Genomic DNA, 20,978 nt, shown 5'->3' on the forward strand with positions numbered 1-20,978 from the left:
GTATTATTTGTGCAGTTTCTTGATCTGAATAGATTGTGAGTTCAGCCCGTACTTGAGTATTCTGGACAGGAGTCAAAAGAATGAGTCAATGGCCTGTTGTTGGATCGTGCTTTAACAAAGACCGAATGTTCTTGCTTAGGAAGATATGACAGAGCGCAATAAAATGGTGGGGGAGGGGCATAAGTTTTCATGAGAGACAAGCAAGAAAAGAGATCAGCAATAGCAAGTGTTCTTGCTATTATCTGGTCAAGCTGATTGGATATTGACATTAAGAGATTCTGACTAGTTCAACGAGTAGTAATATCAATCGCGTACTGTATATAACATAAAACACCGCATACTCTGTCTTTAGTTAGTACCTACCAAGGAGGTACAGCGGCTTGTTATCAGTATCAGTGTTCCATGTATCCTTTAACCGTCTTGGCCTTTTGGTCGGAGCGACTCCAGTGTCGTCATCTCATGACTCTGACCAACTGCAGCATGAATTAGTGCCCCTCCACACTTGTTCTCCCAATTGCTCTGAAGCATAGACTAACTAGCTCCCAGTGTTGGGACAGAACCCTGGTAATCCTGAGTCAAGCGTGATGGCACACCCCGCTGCGTTGTACTTCGACAACAAAGGCGGTGACTATATCTGGCAGTGCCCCGATGGCAGAAAAAGCCCGGACACGGAGCCGGTTGTAGCTCCAACGGCTCGGCCCATGCGTTCGTCCCATCACCTCAACATTTATTTTCAAAGGCTTGAGGGAACACGCTCGCCCACGACGACGTCGTTGCTGTATCGTACCAAAGATTTCCCTGGTCGCCATGCAGCCGTTCGCTCGTCCAGCGGCAAGGCTTGTCTGGAGCCATGCGCGAATAGGACTCGACCGGACCACGAGGCCGAGCAGGTCATGCTGGGAACCCTCAATATTCCAGAATTCAACAATACGAATGCGATGCAACCCCAGAGCCATTGGCCTTCAGTCACGACTCTATTCATCAGAGAGACCCCCGAAAGATTCAGAGACCAACTCTAGGACAAATAAAGACGTCGAGGCTGAGCTCGAATCTATCCTTAAACCTCGGCCAAATATTCTAAAGGAGCTTCAGCCGCCTGTCGAAAGACCGAAACTGGAAGATGTTAAGTCAACTTCCGCAGATGCTGTCCCCCAAGACTCAAAACCCGAGACGCCCAAAACTGAAGAGGCCAAGCCCGAACCCGCAAAACTCGACGATGCTGCTCAATCACACGAACCCCCCTCGACTACTGATAGCCTCCAAATTCTCCGTGACCGCGCGCAACATCGTGTCAGCGAATTAAAGGAGAAATTTAGCCATGCTATGGATACTCTTCAATACCGAGCGATGAACGCTTCTCAGACACTGAATGATATCACTGGATATACTAGCATTGAGATCATCAAGGGCCAAAACGCCAAGCTTGAGACAGCACTTGCAGATGCTCACGAGCGTGTCCGAAATGCTCGTCAGGAATACAAGACATCGAATGCCAGCCGAGCTACGACACAACGTGAGGTCACAACACTGTTGGCAAGAAAGGATAGTTGGTCGCCGATCGATCTCGAGCGGTTTACCGAGCTGTACCGGGCAGACCACACCCTTGAGGGAAAGGTGGCATCTTCCCAAGAAGCTTTGACAGAAGCCGAGATAGAAGAACAACGCTTGAGCCAGCAACTCAACGCAGGTATCCTAAAGCGATACCATGAGGAACAAATCTGGAGCGACCGTATCCGAAGGGCAAGTACCTGGGGTACATGGGGTCTAATGGGCATGAACTTCTTGCTATTTGTTATCCTGCAGTTCGTGGCAGAGCCCTGGAAGAGAAGGAGATTAGTTAGAGGCGTTGTAGCCGAGGAGAAGGCCGTGCTCGAAGAGGTTCGTGGTGAGCTTGAGCAAGTCAAGCTTGCCATTGAGGCCCAAAACCAACCTGCTGCCGCTGCCGCTTTGGCTTCAGCTGTTGAAGCGACCCAGGAAGCAGACTTCGAGCCCATTGCTGAGATTGTGGAATCGGAAGAGGTGCCAACCGGGAGCCTTTTCACAACTGAGGAGGCACATACCAGTGAGGTACCTGTTTCAACGCCCGTTGAGCCAGCAACCGAGACGCCTCTTCTGGAAATCCTGCCAATGAGGACTTGGCCGGAAGTCCTCAATGATCCCGCGTGGTGGAAAGCCTGGAAGGAACTCCTGCTTGATCCCATGTGGTGGAGGACTAAGACAGAAGACCTCTACAGTGAGCGACGGATAGATATGCGCATGAGGGATGCTTCATTGTTGGCGCTGGAGGGAGCGTTGGCTGGAGCTGTTTTTACCGCAAGCATCGCACTACTATTGGTTCGAAGATGATGATAAGATGTAAAATAGACATAAAGATAAAGGCACTGTACATTATAATATAACTATACCTACCTATGGTTACAAAACGATAGGTACCAGTCACGAACTGCAGGGCTTGTTTACTGATGTGCCTTGTTGATGCATGACGATACTTCAAGCAGTTTATCTCTGGCCAATCGGATACAGGTCTATTGCATGACCTATAGGGCTGGTAGTCGAATAATCGTGAATGATGGCACTAAACCGCTCGAGCCATGGAAGCCAATAGTTTTATGCATGTTACCATGCATTATTTCAAAGTGATTCCTTTGAATGCCGACGCATCATCACTTCACCTAGGGCATTCTTCTCTTGAACGAGCACAGACTCTGGTTCATCATGACATCGAACCGCACTTTCAGCAACCCCCTTGTCGTTCCACCTTCCAGGGTAGCCCTGACGATTAATTTGAACGCGGATGAGGTTTGCAGATCTGATTTGCTAGAGACTGAGATTAACGGCAACTGACACCGAAGGGTTGATGTTTGAGGATATTGACCGCTCCCTAGTTTGCGGTTTTAATCGGAGCTGTAGTTCTTTCATGGCGGGGCTGCTGGAGCTGATCCGATTCTAGGACTTTTGAGGAAGGGTTTTAGGACTCAGTAGCATCCAGTGTAACCTACCTCAATGCCTAGGCCCAAAGGTGCACCGTGGGAATAAACAAGCGCACACAGGCAAGTACCTATTTCCTCTTGTTATTTCATACCTACTACCTTAGTAGGTAGGTAGGTATATTTGCTACAAGTTTTGAAACTTTGGTGTATTATGTATCTACCTACTTAAGCATAATGCAAAGCTTAACAGCTTGCCGTTTCAAAAGGTTGTCTCATAGGCGTTAAAAGGTTTATATATTTCATGCATAATTCATTACTGTATCTCATGATGTAAGGTACAAATCTGAAACTTAATTCATGTAGGACATGGGCTTTGATATCCCATGCAAAAGTGCCCTACTCAAATAGACAACCCAATCCAACCAGGCAAGTTCTTGGTGTGATAGAAGGTTGCCTGAGTTATTTGATTTTGTCTCATTGCAACTCAGCCTCTTTGTACGCGTTAACATTGATCACGTCAAGTCCTACATAGACCAGACATTCGTACATTATCCATTCCATGACGCGAACTAACTACAAGTCATGTTCAATCCTTTCGCGCACAGCAACTTCATTTCAAGAATTGCCCGTTGGGTTCCATTAACAGACAGACCCTTGTATCTGGCCCATGCTACAGTGCATATAGTGTCCGACGCCATTCACTGAAGAGCTAAGAGCTACGCCGTCCGAGCTGCAAAGAACCTGGTCTAAGCTCTTCTATTCTCTTGTCCGGTACCTCTAGGCTTGGGCATAGCTTGGGACCTGACCTGACCTGATCTGCCTGAGGGTTGGGCTACCAATGTCTCTTTGACCCTCTCTTTTGCCTCACAAATTCTTCTCAGCTAGCCCCCTTTTGTTCTCCCTGATAGATCGAAAAAGCCATATAGTGAATCCGGAACAGAAGGTGTAAATATTTGTTTGCTCAAATTCCATTGTATGGAACTTTTCGACTTGCCTGGCTTAAATGCCCGCTTAGCTTACCGCTAATCTACTCTAGGGATTTTGAAAAACCCCGCCAAGTTTTAAACCCCCCTCCTTCCAGTTCCTCCCCTCCCCAACCACGACTGCCCATATTGCAGGTGCTGTACAGGCAGTTTCCGTCACTATTCGCTGATGACATCTCCCACCACCAGGCCACCTTCCACCTCCATCCCACTGTAGGTATTGGCAACGGCTGGGCTTAATAACCTAAACCCTCTTCCTCTCAACCTCCCCTCTACATCTCCACTCGCCAGCTTCGGCTTCATCCACCTGAAGCTCGCAGGCGAACAATCACCACTATCACGCACCCGCACAAGAACACGCAGCCAGGATCTGTTGTGCTTTGTGATCGGTACCCAACTTAAAGACACAAGACGTCGACTGTCTTGTCGTCTATTTTACGACCACACTCGCCCGCTTTCCGCTATCGAGGCGTCTTCGGGTACCTTCACCACCTGACATCGGTTGTCTTCTAAGACTTTCCCCCCTCCAACCTCTTGTCGTCCTGCGCAACGCATCGCGCACCCGCCGCCAGAATGAACGACGATGACGCGATTCACAACATCCACAAGAAGATAGAGCGGGAAAAGGCCCTCATTAACGCTGCCAATTCTATGAGGGCCCAGACAAACAATGAAGCCGTTAGATCCCGTCTCGACTCCCAGATGCGCGATGGCCGCCGCAACCTCCAGTTCTTCGAGGAGAAGCTTCGTGATATCCAGATGCGCCGTGTGAACTCAGGCGTTGGAGACATGTCTCTCGGGGGATCTGCTGACGATGCCGGTGGTCCTCCCGCACCACCTCCTAAGGATTCCTCCAGCAATCCCGCGGGAGATAGAGGATCCTATGGCTCCGGTTCGGGGCAGTACAGCCAGGCCGGCGGTGGTTCCGACCTAATGCCTCCGCGTCATCCTTATGCACCGGGACCTGGTGGATCGGGTATTCCCAAGCCACGCCCCAACTTTACCAAGTTAGGTACGTTGTTGCTATGCCATTCCTATCCATAACCCATCCTCTACCTACATGCTAACAAATCTTAGACTTAATCAAATATGATACGCCGCACCTGGGCCCTCGTATCCAACTCATGTTGTCCCAAATCCAGTTCAAGCTCAATGTCGAGGAGCAGTACCTGAAAGGTATTGAGAAGATGGTTCAGCTTTATAGCATGGAAGGTGATCGGAAGAGCAAAGCCGACGCAGCCGCTAGGAAGGTTGAAAGCAAGCAGAAGATTCTACTGTTGAAGCAGGCACTCAAGAGATATGAAGAACTGCATATCGATGCGGACGTTGCGGATGCACAAGATGGTAAGTTAGCGTTAAAATCACGTTGAATGCGAGGCTAACAAAGAGCTAGATGATTCAATCAACGCCCCCAACCTCAGGAAGCCCCTCAGTGGACAACTATCGATTCGAATGATAGCTATCAAGGATGTTGACCATGCTGCGACTGGACGATTCACGAGAGGTCCAGAAACCTTTATTGCCGTGAAGGTTGAGGATACCGTCATGGCTCGTACGAAGGCGTCCAGGAACGATCGATGGGAGGCTGAGTTCCATACCATCGAAGTCGACAAGGCCAACGAAATTGAGTTGACCGTTTACGACAAGCCCGGAGAACACCCCATGCCCATAGGCATGCTCTGGGTTCGCATTTCCGACATTGTCGAGGAAATTCGTCGCAAGAGGATTGAGGCCGAAATGAACAGTTCCGGCTGGGTTTCTGCCGACAGAATGGGCAACACTAGTGCTGCCCCTACACAGTTCCCGATGAGTCCTTCTCAAGGCTCTTTTGGACCAGGTTCTCAATCAGCTGGTGGTGAACAAGGGGATGATACTGGCCCATTTGGAGCTGCTGGTCCCCAGCCCCAGGTGCAAACTGGACCTATTGAGGAATGGTTCAACCTCGAGCCAACTGGACAGATTCAACTTCAGTTGACGTTTAACAAGTCCAACAATAATAGCCGCCCTATCGATCTTGGCCTTGGTCGAAAGGGTGCCGTTCGTCAACGAAAGGAGGAAGTCCACGAGATGTACGGCCACAAGTTCGTGCAGCATCAGTTTTACAACATTATGCGCTGTGCGCTTTGCGGAGATTTCCTCAAGTACTCAGCAGGCATGCAGTGTGAGGATTGCAAGTATACCTGTCATACGAAGTGTTATTCTAGCGTCGTCACAAAGTGCATCAGCAAGAGCAACGCTGAGACCGACCCCGACGAGGAAAAGATCAACCACCGCATTCCGCACAGATTCAACCCTTATTCCAACATGACAGCAAACTGGTGCTGCCACTGCGGTTACATCCTGCCATTTGGAAAGAAAAACTGCAGAAAGTGCTCAGGTATGTATCTTCTGATTCCTCCATTATACCACGACGCTAACATGTCTCAGAATGTGGTCTTACTGCACACGCTCAGTGTGTCCATCTTGTCCCCGATTTCTGCGGCATGTCAATGGCTGTCGCCAACCAGATTCTGGACGGCATAAGGACTCAGAAACAAAGACAGGCCAAGGTTTCTTCACTTTCAGAAAAGACGCTTCGACAAGGCAAGACTAGCCCAACAAGCACCAGCTCACCGGCCCCTTCGTACTCCAGTTCGGCTGCTCCTTCTTACCAGTCGGGACCAGTTTCCCCGGAGGCCACAGAGGCCGCCAAGATGATGTACTCGAACCCGTCCACGCCAAGACCTAGCGGCCCCGATCGAACTTCATCCAGCTCTCAAGCTGCGGCTGCAGCATCTGCGGCTATGTCTGGAGGACCCGGTGCGGCCCAACGGCAGCACTCTGACTATGGGCGCTATAGCGGCGGTTACGATCAACCACAAGAAGACCCCTATGCTCAGGGAGGTCAATACGGCGCGGGTCAACAGCGTAAGTACAACCCGGCCGATTATGCCAACGTGAACCCTGGATACGGAGGACAACAACCTGCTGCTCAGGCTCAGCGACCTGCACAGCAGCCGCCAGCCCAGCAACCTCCTCCTCAGTCGCCGCTACCTCCAGTGCCGCAACATCAACAACAGCAGCAGCAACAAGCTGCCCACCAGCAGCCCCCAGTGCCCGCGCATACGCCTCAACAACCAGAACCTATGTCCCCTAAGCAGCAGTCAGCAGCTGGTGGTAAGTCTGCTCCCCTGGCTACTGATCCTGGAACTGGCCAGCGCATCGGACTTGATCATTTCAACTTCCTGGCTGTGTTGGGTAAGGGCAACTTTGGTAAAGTTATGTTGGCCGAGACCAAGCGCTCTCGAAAGCTATACGCTATCAAGGTCCTCAAGAAGGAATTCATCATAGAGAACGATGAAGTTGAGAGTATCCGCTCCGAGAAGCGTGTATTCCTGGTTGCCAACCGAGGCAGACATCCATTCTTGACCAACTTGCATGCATGCTTCCAAACAGAGACCCGTGTATACTTCGTCATGGAGTACGTTAGTGGTGGTGATCTGATGTTGCACATTCAGCGAGGTCAGTTCGGTACTAAGCGTGCGCAATTCTACGCCGCCGAGGTCTGCCTGGCGCTGAAGTATTTCCACGAGAACGGTGTCATTTACCGTGATTTGAAGCTTGACAACATTCTTCTTTCACTCGATGGCCACGTCAAGATTGGTGATTACGGTTTGTGCAAGGAGGATATGTGGTATGGCTCGACAACAAGCACCTTTTGTGGTACACCCGAATTCATGGCCCCAGAGGTACGTCTTTGGATATAACTTACACACACATAGCCCTTTCCACTAACACTTGACAGATTCTCCTGGATAAGAAGTACGGTCGTGCTGTCGATTGGTGGGCATTTGGCGTGTTGATTTACCAAATGCTTCTCCAGCAGTCTCCCTTCCGTGGAGAGGACGAGGATGAGATTTATGATGCCATTCTCGCCGACGAGCCCCTGTACCCCATTCACATGCCCCGAGACTCGGTCTCAATTCTCCAGAAACTGCTCACTCGTGAGCCTGACCAGCGACTTGGAAGTGGCCCGACTGATGCCCAGGAGGTGATGAGCCAGCCATTCTTCCGAAACATCAACTGGGATGATATGTACCACAAGAGAGTGCCGCCTCCTTTTATGCCGCAGATCAAGAGTGCAACAGATACCAGCAACTTCGACTCTGAGTTTACAAGCGTTACTCCCGTTTTGACTCCAGTTCAGTCCGGTATGTTTTGCAGTCTTTTATTCCTCCTAACGCACTGCTAATATAGTTTCTAGTGTTATCACAAGCCATGCAAGAGGAGTTCCGAGGCTTCTCATACACAGCTGATTTTGATTAAACGACTGCATACGGAGATTGACGATTTTGCAATGTTTTATTGAGATGATGGAGCCGCGGTGAGATTAGTGTCTTGTCTATCGGATACCCAGCAGCGATAGTTAAATAGATTACCGGGCACCGCGGATAAGTGATGTCGGTGCGCGAACCCAGCGTGGGCGTCTGGACAAGACGGCCCTTTTCATGTTCGCTCGTTTATAGTGGTTGGTATTCAGGATATAGGTAGTGAACGAGCAAAACGTATGATGGTATGGTCAGAACCATATCGATAGTCAAGCAAGCGTGTTCAGCGGTAGATGAGTATCTTAGACAAGCAGCATATGAATAGTTGTCTTGTTAATAGAAGTAAGAAAGAGACAAGATGGCGGACGCCAATGAGTTTGTGATCCCACTATTGACAGTGATGCCGGTTATCCATTCGTATTACGTATCGTTTCTTAGCGTTCATCAGGTTTTATTGAGTCTCATTACTGCAACTGCGCACCCTTGCATTTGGGGAGATTAGAGTGTTTTAGTTATTTTTTTCACTATATTTTATATGTTCAACCTAAGTCCATCTCTTCTATGTAGGCTTTTAAATATTCTTACGAAGTGTATTCCTTCTGTAGGAGCTTGGCGATAGTGTTGAGCCTAAGGAGACACGTTAGTACAACGTTTCACATTCCAAGACAATGATACAACTTACTGGATGTTGCTGGTACCCTCGTAGATGGCACCGATCTTGCTGTCACGGAAGTACTTCTCTGCAAGACCTTCACGGACAAAGCCCATACCACCCATCCACTCAATTGCAGAGCCACTGACACGTCCAGCAACCTGAGAAGCATAGAGCTTTGCCATAGCAGCGTCCTTTACAAAATCCTCACCAGCCTCCTTCTTGCGAGCAGCGGTGTAAACGAGAGCGCGAGCAGCAGTGATCTCGGTATATGCCTGGGCAAGCTGATGCTGCATGCCCTGGAACTCACCGACCAGAGAGCCGAACTGCTTACGGTCGTTCCATACGTAACGGGCGGCATTGTCAAAAGCACCAAGGGCAAGACCAGTCATCTGAGCGGCGATACCAATTCGTCCCTCGTTGAGGATACTGATGGCGTACTTGTAACCCTGGCCACGCTCGCCGAGAAGGTTCTCCTTGGGGATCTCGACATCGTCAAAGTTGATAACGCATGTGCTCGAGGCACGGATACCCAGCTTCTTCTCCTTCTTGGCGATGGAGAAGCCTTTGGTGCCCTTCTCGACAAGGAAGGCTGAGATACCCTTGTAACCCTTGCTGGGGTCAAGGTTAGCAAAGACAATAAAGAGATCAGCCTCCTTGGAGTTTGTGATCCACATCTTGCTGCCAGAGATCTTGAAACCGTCGGCGGTCTCGGTGGCCCTTGTAGCCATGGCAAAGGCATCGGAACCAGAGACGGGCTCGGAGAGACAGAAAGAGGCGACAGTGTTTGTCGCCAGACGTGGGAGCCACTTCTTCTTGATAGCAGTGGAACCGTGCTTGATGATAGCCGTGTTGCAGAGGGTATTGTGCACATCGACCAACACTGAGACGGAAGGGTCTGCGCGCGCAAGCTCCTCAATGCCAATAATGGCGGCAGTGAAGTTCATACCAGCGCCCCCATACTCTTCGGGGATCTCAATACCCATTAGGCCCTGCTCGAACAGCTGCTCGACAACAGCTGGATCCATTTCCTCTGCTTCGTCCATGTCACGCGCGCGAGGAAGAATCACATCTGTGGCGAATTTAGAGACGGTGTCAACCATGGCGGTCTCGAGCTCAGAGAGGTGGGTAATGGGTGTAGGAGGGATCTCGGAAATATCGACATGCTCGTTGCGGCGGGATGATGTTGTAGAGAGGGAACGAGTAGCGTTACTGAAATGAAGGATTAGCAAATGTTCTTGTGCTGGTAATTCTGATATTGCGCTTACAGGCTTGTTCTCGTCATGGAATGAGGAGCAGTGGCTCGTGGGGCGATGCGCTGCGTGAGAACTCGTCCACCTCTGAGCGCAGGGCGCACGACCCGAGTAAACGACGACGACATTGTGAGGTTTGTGATGTTAGAATGGGGAGTTTGGAAGCAAGCGGTTAGTGTTAAGGACGAATGTAGTAGGAGGAGAAACAAGGGTGGCTAAGCTGAAGCGAGTTGTGAAGCGGGTATCTAAGAGACGATCACAAGCCAAACGATCATGGAACAACACAAGCTTGATGTGATACAAAGGATGGAGATAAGAAAGTAGAAGATGTCCAAGATCCAATATGTCAATTATAGCAACCTCGGTATATACAGATCAACCTTTCCTCCCCATAAGAGTAGCAGCGCCTATCTTATACGGCTGAAGCGGTTGAAGAATCTCATTGTTCGGCCTCGACCAGCCGAGGATAACCACCGAGGTCGAGGATGTGTTCGGTATTACAACGGTAACCTGACTTGTCGGTTTCGGGTTTCAAACTGCGGGATGCGGGGAGTGATAGATGCGCCGGCGATTAACCGCTGACGTCAAAGACATGCGGGTCATTGAAGAAGAAAGCCGGGGTTTTGATTACTTCTAGATTGATGCCAGCATGTGATGGATCTGGAGCTAGAGATTCGGATAATCTTGGCTTCCGAGACGGTGTTTCCAGTCACGTGAGTACATCGAGGCTGAGATTTTGATATTGGCGTTGGTTGAGGTCGAGGTTCAGGATAGTGAGAGGCCGATTACGGGATTAAATCAATCGCTCCAGAACAAACCATCTCAATCGGGCCATACCAGTCTTGCCCAACATGGTCGGCTCTATCCTCCGCCAATTCTTCTCCCCGGCGACCCGTCGTCCCCTCGCTACGGCCATCTCAACATCACCCCGCCGTCTTCTACAACCGTCCCTCCGAACATTCACCACCACAGCATCCCGCGCTTTTGCTCCTACGACCGTTCGCCCCGCGACTCTGAACCAGGTTCTGCGTGGAATCCGAAAGGGAAAGCGTGCACGTCACGCCGTTTCTCCTGCTCTATCCAACACACACTGCCCAGCTCTCAAGGGTGTATGCCTCCGAGTTGGTGTTGTTCGACCCAAGAAGCCCAACTCTGGTGAACGAAAGACTGCTCGTGTGAAGCTATCCACCGGAGCTGTCGTAACGGCGTATATCCCTGGTGAAGGACACAACATTCAGCAACATAGTGTTGTTCTTGTAAGAGGTGGCCGTGCGCAAGATTGTCCTGGTGTGAGATACCATCTTGTTCGAGGAGCTCTGGATTTGGTATGTTTTCCTTTTCCCACGTATTTTTGTGTCAGGCACGGATACTTTATATGACTATATACTAACATTTCCAGGGTGGTGTTGCGAGCCGAACGACGAGTCGCAGCAAGTATGGTACCAAGAAGCCCAAGAAGGCTACCGTTGGTTAAGCGAATCCTTAAAATAATGAACTAGATGCGCAAGTTGGGCTAAAAGATCGATGGTGAAGCAACGGGATTAGAACCGTGTCGATGACATAGACCAGGCTGAAACCATGTATTGATATTGTACACTATTTCAAGCATTTTTAAAAAAGACATGCAAACGATGCAAATGATCCGAAACGATTCTTCATTCATACACACTTCTACGACCAAAGCTGTCCAACGTATTTCAAACCCAGACGCCTAATATTGGTTCATATGAACCTCTCCCTATGCACACCCATTGTTTGCAGCCTAGAAATAACGGAGACAATCTACCAAGCATAACAACCTGTATGATAACGTACAATCCTTTCCACCCACTCTTTAATGATATCTTGTCTACTGCTGCTTCTCAAAACCCTTGGGCTTCTCCATGCCGTTGAGCTCAAAGTATCGGGAAGTGCCTGGAAAAGTGTCAGTTTATCGCTCGTAGTACGACTCAGAGAATACTTACAAGAGTAACCCTTCCAATCAAAGTTGTTATCGGGGTTGCAGTGGCAACGTAGGTCCAATCGTCGCTGCTCGTCAGTAGGGCAGTGAGTAAATGGAACGTGGTAATAAGCAATATCCTCGAAAAAGTGAACCTGCTCCTTCTTGAGGAGAAGACCAGCAGCGATAGAGTGGACAGGCGCATCACCCCATCGCTCGTAGAAGAAACCACCATCCTTATCAAGAGACTCAAAGAAATCGAGGTAAGGCTTGCTGCGAAGCCAGGACAAGCTACCAACTTCAAAGTTGGACCACTGGGAGGAGTCAGTATTATATGGGTGAACTATCAAGGTTAAAACTTACGAAATGGCACTTGTTATAGTTCTCGCCGCCATCGTCACTGAGAAAGCGCATTGAGTTGCCCTCAGCGATGTGCTCGGGGTGGTTCTGGATGAACTTCTTGGTGCTGGCCCAGAGAGTGGGGATGGTGTCGATGTACTCGTAAAGGGAAAGAACGAAACTGTACTTCTTGTTGTTCTCATGCATGACGCGGAAGGGATCGTAGTGAATGTCGCAGAAGAGCTTGACGGAGGGCTCAACACGCCAGTAGTATTCGTAGTTCATCATGAGCTCCTGTCGGAAGAAGAAACCAGACTCGAATCGGCACATGTGGCGGTAGCTGACAGAGTCACCGTAGATGATCTTACGTTCATGCATATCCTCGCGAACCTTTCGGGCTTTCTCCTGGTCAATCCACTCGGGGAAAGACCAGTGTTCCTCGGGGATCAATCCATAGTGAGTCTTGCCAGAGCAGAGAGAAGTGGTGACCTTCTTGAACTGCTCGTCGAAAGGCTTGTCGTTGAGGAAAACCCAATCGTAGTTGTATCGGCGGTTGAAACGATCCTCGACCTGACGAATGGACTCGGCAATTTCCCAAACATCTTGGTTACGAGCGAGAGTAACGAATGTAGCGTTCATACGGGGACCGGGAGCGGTGCCCTGGAGGTTGTTCCAGCCAGGGTCGTTGGGAGACATAGCCATAGGAGCCTCAGCGAGCTCGCTTGAGACGGGGACCTCGGCGGGGACCTTGGGAGCTTCAGAAGCAGGGATATCATCGACAGAGGCTCCCTCACCAGCAGGCTTCTGAGCGGGGACCTCGTCCTTGGTGAGAGCAGTATCACCCTCTTCAGCAGCAGCAGGCGCCTCCTGGCCAGGGAAGTTGACATTGTTACCGGCATCGTTGGGCTTAGGAACGGTGCCAGGGGCTTGTTGGTTGCTGGAACTTCCAGGGCCGCCTGGGAAGCTGCCGACGTTACCAGGAACGGGGATAGTATCGATCTTGGAATTGGAGAAGAAGTAAAACATAGTAAGGGTCTTAAAGGAGTCGTGTTAGTTATCATGTGGCAACGTCAGCTGCCATGAGGCTTGCGAAAGAGTGAACATACGAAAAGCGCAAGCGCAATATAGCGCACGTAGCGCGTATGACCGGCTACCATGATGAAAAAAGAATTGACGACACAAAATCGCCAGGTAAAAAGGGTTGAATGAAGTGAGAGGTTGAACAGAAGAAAAAGAAGATGGATGTTCCAAAGTCGATGTTCTGCTGCGCACGGGGAAAAAGTACACCTCCACTACAAGGGAGCCAGTTAAGGCAAATGGGCTGAACTAAAAAAAGATCCCTTTATGTTGAACCACAGTAGTCTCCCCCAATGTGAGTTCTGCAAACTTGAGGACAATATAATGAAAATTAAAAAGGAGAGTTGCAAAGGAACATGTACATGCTCTTCATAAGAGATACAGTCAATGTAATAACAAGAACAATCAATTGCATTCAGAGGCGCAAAACAGGTTGCTAGAGACCCGGACAGCTGCCCAGTCTACCTACGTACTGGAATGTGAGATGAACAGCGTGTTCTGGGGAACGCCCTGCAACGGGATCGTCGCACCCGTCAATCAGGTACCGCTGAGAGCAGAAAGCGATAGGAATTTCACTGATGCAAGTGCCTTTTTACAGGGGCTAGACGAATAGTACCTGATTGACTATGCCATTTACGTCCAAGACCAATGTACCTACTGTCTGGTATCGACTTTCATCAGCTGAAAGCCGTCTTGTAGAATTTTAGACTCTGACGTTCAGGGGGTAAGTTTGCTAGTGCAGCTCAACAAGTAATGAATGGCTTCCACCTTAGAGCTATTGTCGAGTCCAGACGCTTTGGAGTGAGTCTAACGGATTCCATGGCAAGCTTTTGACGTGTTTTCACGCCAGTATTGGAAAAAAGGTGGATTGGTTGTGAGGATTACGACAACAAGACTGATCGTGGACAGGGACAAGGGTCCCCCCTCATTTTGGAACATGCTTCCTGTGCCGTTTCTTGGATTGTACAGTTGGACAGGCAGCATCTACTTCTTCAAGGTATGCCATGGGCCTCTTCAGATAGTTTTGGAATGAAAGATCTGTCGAAGCTTCAAGCCTCAAAGTCGGAAATTGGTCATGTAGAAAATCCGTGCCCGATATGGGTAAGTGCTGCAGGTTGAATGCATCACCAGTTGTTCTCGTATTTGTTGATGAGTTGGATGTGCCCCTTTTTGTGTTTTCTGGGCTTGTTTTGGGTTGACAGGTTTTGAGAACCTTGTGTCAAGGAACGCTGCAACCAGCCTGTAACAACGATTGCAGCTTTCTCTCCACTTCAGAGTACAATGGACCCCTTTGCAGTAGGTTAGTAGGTATTGTTTGCTACGTGCCCTCTCATTGTGATGAAAACACACACGAAAAGGCCAAAATAGTTTCAACCATCTCTTGCGTCCGATTTAATTATCTATGCCCCCGACAAAAAGGTCGATTGCAAGTCTTACAGGCCTGTTCTCGAACTACCTATTCCATCTGTTCAAGTCTTTCTTATTAGTCAATTGAAACCTTGTCGAGAGTCTATGGCGAAAACTAGGAGCCGAATGTAGGTATGCTGCTGTATTAGTGAACTCCCTTGTCATGGGTGAGAAATTGGGACACCAGATATAACGGCAGGACTTGTTGATTCCTAGACGATATCAGTCATTGATCTCTTCTGCAACATGGTATTGATTGATAGTTGCTAGGACGTCTACTGATTATTACTATTGACCAAATAGCATAATATTGATGGCTTGGATTTCGTTATTACAACAAGTGAATACATAGCAACTGTTTGTTCTTTTGCATTGTCGGATGGTTTGATAATTGATAAAAAAGACATCACTATAAGTCGTTTGTTGAACAATCGAACGAGACAAACGATACAATGCCATGCTACCTACCTAGGTATAGCAGTGAGATCATTGAAGCAATTGTCAGACTTCAATAAGTGCTACACGTGATCTAGCACGTGCCTGCATGCACCATATTCAACTCATGGTGGGGAAGCGGGCTTGGAGAACAACGTTGGCACTTCGTCGCATCATCGTTGGCTTCAGAGCTTCGCCGCGCAACATTAACGCAGCGCGCTCTTTCAGCCGGCCTTCTTAAGTTTACGACCAAAAAGCTTCCCGATAGAGCTTCGAAATTCCTCCAAACTTCTGCTACAGCCACAACAGTGCTCCCTTTGCATGTCTGGCTACGACACAAACATCTTGAACTAAATTTACTGGAAGACATCATGATAGATTTGTGCGCGCTGAACGATCCTGAACATATCTCTTTCTCTTAGTGGTGAGTTACCTCCTCGCCTGATGCTCCCGGCCCTGCTCGCTCTGTCCCGAGCATCCCTTGCCATATGTGTCCGGGGCACTTTTCGACGCCCTTTGACTCGAAATCGGAATCCCTACAAGATTGGACTTCTATTAATGAAGACCCCTTGTAACAACGACTTTAAGGAGGATTACTTGGTTCTGGTGTTGTACGCACAGCACAGTACAGCACATGGTAATATAAACTGAAACAATTCGGTACCGACAAGCATAATCAGTCCCACGATATTTGATCACTGGGCAATATTCATCGAGAAGCAGAGAAATTGAGTATCGCAGTGATTCGAGCGCAGTACCATTCCATTGACAAAAATGTGGCCAAAACCTCTGGGTTTGGGCTTAGCAAGTCTGGGGCGTTTCCTGAGGATACTCTGAGCGGGGCACGGAGCTCAAAGCGACAGCAGCTGAACCGGTGTCTGTACTAATTTCTTTCATAGTACAATTGACGTCCACCTGCAAAATTCTTTCAAAATGTCCTTTTTCGGTTTCGATAATTCGCGCCACAACACGGCTGCGCCTGGCTTCTCCCAAGCCCACGACCCATTCGCTGGGCTGTCAGGCAAGGATGGAGACGATGATGCCCTAGACTTTGAGGAGACGTATGATGGTCTTGGCGATCAACTCGAAGAGACTGGTGACGCTTTCAACGACGATACCTTTGGGGACAGTGGCCCAGCAGTTTCCCGCAATGCTGGCAACGATTTTGACTTCTTTGGCCAGACTGCCAAAGTTGCTGGTGCGATAGAGGAGGAACACGTCCGCTTCCATCGTCAGAAGCCAACCGCCGCCAAACCAGCTCAGGCACCCCCTCCTGTTAACCAATATGCGCCCGCTGAGTACCAATCCTACTACTCCGGCCAACATTATCAACAGCAATCGTTCCAACAACAGCCTGTGCGATCTGGTTATGAGAAATACCGCGAGCCCGAACCTCTTCCCGATTTGAACGTTGACCGAAGTATCTGGGGTATCGGTCCTTCCAAGCCCGCTCAGCAAGCATCGCCTGCCCCAGTTCCTGCAGCCCTGCCTAGTCAACATGGTGCCAGCCGAAAGGTCATGAGCTTGGAAGAGGTCGAGGCCGCCATGCGATCTCAGCCTATACAGCATACTCCTCAACCTCATGTCGCAGATCTTTCCTACCAGCAGCCCCCTCCCGGCTTTGCTGCCCCCCAGCACCAACCTCCTCAAGCTCATGGACACGGCCATCCTGTTGCCATTCTGCAGAGACCCCAAAGCACACAGTCAAAGTCCACGCCGCCAGCCCCTGGACTTCAAGGAACTCCTGTCCAGCATCATCAGCAGCTCCATGCCAACCCAACCCAGATTCTACAGAATCCCAGCCGCGCTGGTTCGGATGCGCATGTACCACCACAGCAGGGCCAAGCTGCTAAGCAGCCCCACGGTACCGTTCCTAGCGCTGCCCAACTACAGGCCCATCCTCAGATGCAGCAAATGTCTGAAGAAGAGAAGGCTGCTTTCCTCGACCAGGAGACCAAGAGGGCCAAACGCAACCATAAGATTTGGCTTCTGTCCAAGGACAACGGTTTGATGACACCTCAAGACAAGAACTTCATCACCCGAATCCAGCTTCAGCAGCTCGTTTCTGCTACTGGTAACCCCGTAGAGGGATCCGATGCTTCAATCGCAGAGGATTTCTACTATCAAGTCTACAGTCATATCCGAGCTGGTCAACGACAGAACCCCAGTCAGCCCTTGAGCAATTTTGCGCAAACCTACCTGTACCAAACCGGTAGCCGCCAGGGTGGTATGCGACGTCATGGTCGACCTGCCGAGAACCACTTTCAGCGAATGGAGCAACAGGTGCAGCGAGCTGTGGAAGCCGCCAAGAACAAGCCCAAAAACCCTCAACTTGTCATTGCTGGTAGTCTGGGAAAGATTTCCTTCAGCAACGCTAAGACACCAAAGCCTCTACTTAGCATCAAGCGCACTGAGAGTGAGCATCAGCGACCAAACAACGGCAAGAAGGGATCCAGCTTGGACCGAAAAACTATCTTGCGAAACGTTGAGAAGGTTTATCAGACTCTCATGCAAATTGAAGACCATGTCCGACTCATCCCACCCCCAATGACCAGCCCTGATGAGGAGCTTGAGAACAAGCACAAGGAGTGGGCTATCATTCTGGAGTCCTACAATGCTAAGCTCTGGGAAGAACTCAAGGTTCACGAGCAGATCGGTGTTGTTGTTCCTCACCCATTCATCGCTTTCCTCTCATGCGCCAAGGGCGAGAAGGCTATCCCTCGTCTTTTCCCCCATCTTTCTTTTGAACAACGAACCACCATTTTGACCATGATCATCTACCACCTCGACCAATTAGATGTTGTTCAGGGTGCTGCTATCACACCCGGCGAGGTGACTACAATTAATGCCAGGATGCGAGAGAAGATTGAGCTTTTCATCTCTACTGTCATGCCATCACTCATGCAATACTTCAATGACACCGGCCTGGATATCGTTGATGGTGTTCTGAACCTTATTGCTACGAAGCTCAACGTTGATCTCATTGCCAGATCGAGAATTGGTGTTTCCATGCTCACGCTCATCCTTAGTCGTGCCGTGCTCCTCAAGCAGACAGGAGCCGGCACCCCTGAGCAATGGGACAACTGGTACGTTGATCTGCAACCGAGGAGCCTCATCATTACTAACATGTGATAGGGACCGAACATTTGAAATTTTGTTTACTAGGCTCGAGCCTTCGCTTCCTTACATCTTCCCAGGTAGTGTTAACACTGGAGAGGATGTGTATGTATGGCAGCTTCTTGCAGCCATGGGCGTTAGCGCTACCCACGATCAACAAACTCGTTTGGTCCTTGCTGTCAAAGATCGTGTGCTTGACACTGTCACTGTCTCAAAGACTCTGCCTCCTGTAATGGGAGCTGAGCGCTTGAACAGTGTCAACCTATTCATGCGGTCTATCGGTCTGGATGTCGAACTTCTTCAGTAAACACATGTTACATATGCAAACATGCTCTTGTCGGTTATTCTTGGGATTTTTTTTCTGGGCTGGCATTTAGGAATGAACATTCGAGAGAACCGGGAAAGCAGGATGGCACAAAACGAACAGGCTTTACATGCTGGCGAAAGAATATTGGGAGCAAGACATACTGGGTGTACTAAATTCTTCACAGCGACATGGCGAGTGCTCATAGCGTTCGCGTATACCGACATGTTGTCAAATGATTATTACTCATGGGGAGAGTTTGGGAGGACTCTTGTCCATGAGGAATTAGGTTACATTGCACTTGAAAATTTACGCGTTTTTTTTTTTGGAAGCAGTCAGCTTTCTGTACCGTGATACTATCTGCATTCCCATCTATTTATGACACAGATCCCAATGCGCCGTCCTATGCAACCTATGCAAATCGTCCCGAATTGTACTTTCAATTATGGCGACCAAGTCCTTCCTTATTCGTCGATGTTGACTGTCTTTGAAGCTGCAGCCCTAGGTTTACCTCCTCGTCGAGCAACACCTCCTGCTGCCGCTCCACCACGAGGCCGAAGTTTGGGTTTCCGCGCCTCTTCCGACCCGGGCACCGGCTGTTCTGCTTGCTTGCTAGGAGCTGGCTTAGGCTCCTCCTTGACAACAAGCTCGGGCGTCTTTGGTCTCTCGATTCCACTGACCGCATATAGAAGATCATTGTCGTTCCATCGGCGGGCAAACTTGGGTACCGATTCCTCGAGTGCTTGTTCTTTCTCGTCGGCGTCGTCGGCGTCGTCGGCCTTCTCTTCCGCCTCATCATCCTGCGTCCTACGCAGGAAGAGGCTTTCATTGTAAACCTCCCACGCGGCCTCCTCGTTCTCATCTGTGTAATGCATTGTACGCCAGTGCTCGGTCTGCACAGAGCGTAGCCGGTCAGCCATTGTTTCTGTAGTCACGGTTTCGCCATCGCCAGTCGCCTTGACGGTCATGTGAATTGCGCGGGCAGTGCCGCCTGTTGTGGTGGGAGCCGAGTCTTTGGTGGCCGCGGCTTGTCGTTCTTGCTGGACAGTTGCGTCGATATGGTGAAGTTGCGGTCGAAGGTGAACAAGAGACGATACGGGAGTAAGATGTAGATCCTCTGCATTCCAGGTTAGAAATAGTATGAGTGGCAATAGCTGGTGTGACTTACTGCCTTGGAAAACACCAACCATGTGTTGGACTTCCTTGTACTCAGGGTACTGTCCACCCAGTGTCTGCGTACGAAGCACTTTGTCCTGCCTAACGGCCTCTGCCCAGTCCACAGCTTCATCATCCTCTTCTGCCTTCTTCCTCCCACCTCGAGCCTGAACAGTGCCGAAGCCAAACCCACCAGCTAGGCCATGACTGCCACCGTTCTTAGTAGCCATAGAAGCGTTTAAAGTCTTTCCCCACTTAAGGCCCTTCTCTCGATCGTATGCTACGGTATTGTCGAGAGGAACGTCAACTTCAACCATACCGGCCTGAGCCTTGACACGCAGCTCGGTAGGAGGAGGTCGGGGAGACTCATCGGTGCGGTTCGGGTGCTGGAGAACGAGAAGACGTCGGCCTAGCGGTAACGAAGGGTTGATAAAGACATTGTAGGTTGCAGTCACAGGGTCGTCATCGTCGTCGTCGTCGTCTATCGTCGTCGCATTATTGGCTGTGGAAGGCTTGATGCTGGAGTCAACGTCCATCTGATCGACGTCCATTGAGGCGGCAGGAGCTGGTGTATCCGTTACAGAAGACATCTTTCTACCAGTTCCGAGGAATTCAAGGCACTTGTCGGGATATCGGCTTGCAAGCGCAGATGTATGATGTCTCGTGGTCGGTGCCTCGAGCTAGCAGTATGAGTCGGTTGGCAAAGTTGCTTTGCGCCAATGCCTCTGTATGACAGAAAGTAGCAGTCTCTACACCCAAAGTTGGATGGCAATATGCAGTCAAGCCGGCAGCTTGTCAAGGAAATTTCAAAATTGTTGCGACAGCTTTATTTGAAATAAAGCAATGTTTTGAGTTGGAAATGCTGAAGCGTTTGAAGCTGGGAGGGGCGATCGTAGAGAAATTTCCATGTTCGTCCCCCGCCAAAGTCTAGACCTTTATCTTATCAACGGGCAGTTCAAGGGTTATACAAAACATTTAGGCTACCTACTAACCAGCCTACCTCAATGGACCTTTGTTGGCTGCAGTACCGAATGGACAAAGATGAGACATTGCGTCACTTGAGTCTTGATGATCCAAATT

General features: G+C 49.7%; 7 protein-coding genes across 7 annotated transcripts; 4 read left to right on the forward strand and 3 right to left on the reverse strand.

Moving 5' to 3' along the window:
• Positions 1-807: 807 nt before the first annotated feature.
• On the forward strand, positions 808-2,346 carry FSST1_000872 (Mdm33 family-domain-containing protein; the record flags this gene model as incomplete). The annotated part of the gene is made up of 1 exon (XM_083235301.1): positions 808-2,346. The coding sequence occupies one exon, from the start codon at positions 808-810 to the stop codon at positions 2,344-2,346; it is 1,539 nt and encodes a 512-aa protein (XP_083091054.1).
• Positions 2,347-4,486: 2,140 nt separating this feature from the next.
• On the forward strand, positions 4,487-8,218 carry FSST1_000873 (uncharacterized protein; the record flags this gene model as incomplete). The annotated part of the gene is made up of 6 exons (XM_083235312.1): positions 4,487-4,925; positions 4,991-5,257; positions 5,307-6,290; positions 6,341-7,641; positions 7,698-8,103; positions 8,157-8,218. The coding sequence occupies 6 exons, from the start codon at positions 4,487-4,489 to the stop codon at positions 8,216-8,218; spliced, it is 3,459 nt and encodes a 1,152-aa protein (XP_083091055.1).
• A 583-nt stretch (positions 8,219-8,801) lies between these two features.
• On the reverse strand, positions 8,802-10,253 carry FSST1_000874 (acyl-CoA dehydrogenase; the record flags this gene model as incomplete). Its single annotated transcript, XM_083235323.1, has 3 exons — positions 8,802-8,847; positions 8,903-10,084; positions 10,141-10,253. 3 exons carry the CDS (start codon positions 10,251-10,253, stop codon positions 8,802-8,804), a joined length of 1,341 nt encoding a protein of 446 aa, XP_083091056.1.
• Positions 10,254-10,976: 723 nt separating this feature from the next.
• FSST1_000875 (mitochondrial 37S ribosomal protein uS12m) lies at positions 10,977-11,599 on the forward strand (the record flags this gene model as incomplete). The annotated part of the gene is made up of 2 exons (XM_083235334.1): positions 10,977-11,450; positions 11,525-11,599. The coding sequence occupies 2 exons, from the start codon at positions 10,977-10,979 to the stop codon at positions 11,597-11,599; spliced, it is 549 nt and encodes a 182-aa protein (XP_083091057.1).
• Positions 11,600-11,974: 375 nt separating this feature from the next.
• On the reverse strand, positions 11,975-13,560 carry FSST1_000876 (nucleotide-diphospho-sugar transferase; the record flags this gene model as incomplete). Its single annotated transcript, XM_083235345.1, has 4 exons — positions 11,975-12,039; positions 12,090-12,378; positions 12,428-13,438; positions 13,510-13,560. The coding sequence occupies 4 exons, from the start codon at positions 13,558-13,560 to the stop codon at positions 11,975-11,977; spliced, it is 1,416 nt and encodes a 471-aa protein (XP_083091058.1).
• Positions 13,561-16,255: 2,695 nt separating this feature from the next.
• FSST1_000877 (topoisomerase II-associated protein PAT1) lies at positions 16,256-18,746 on the forward strand (the record flags this gene model as incomplete). Its single annotated transcript, XM_083235356.1, has 2 exons — positions 16,256-18,408; positions 18,458-18,746. 2 exons carry the CDS (start codon positions 16,256-16,258, stop codon positions 18,744-18,746), a joined length of 2,442 nt encoding a protein of 813 aa, XP_083091059.1.
• A 461-nt stretch (positions 18,747-19,207) lies between these two features.
• FSST1_000878 (Sin-like protein conserved region-domain-containing protein) lies at positions 19,208-20,488 on the reverse strand (the record flags this gene model as incomplete). The annotated part of the gene is made up of 2 exons (XM_083235367.1): positions 19,208-19,860; positions 19,912-20,488. The coding sequence occupies 2 exons, from the start codon at positions 20,486-20,488 to the stop codon at positions 19,208-19,210; spliced, it is 1,230 nt and encodes a 409-aa protein (XP_083091060.1).
• Positions 20,489-20,978: the final 490 nt, after the last annotated feature.

This window comes from Fusarium sambucinum, chromosome IV, assembly GCF_050947815.1.
Source record: "Fusarium sambucinum isolate potato_lamoka chromosome IV, whole genome shotgun sequence".
Taxonomy (NCBI): domain Eukaryota; kingdom Fungi; phylum Ascomycota; class Sordariomycetes; order Hypocreales; family Nectriaceae; genus Fusarium; species Fusarium sambucinum.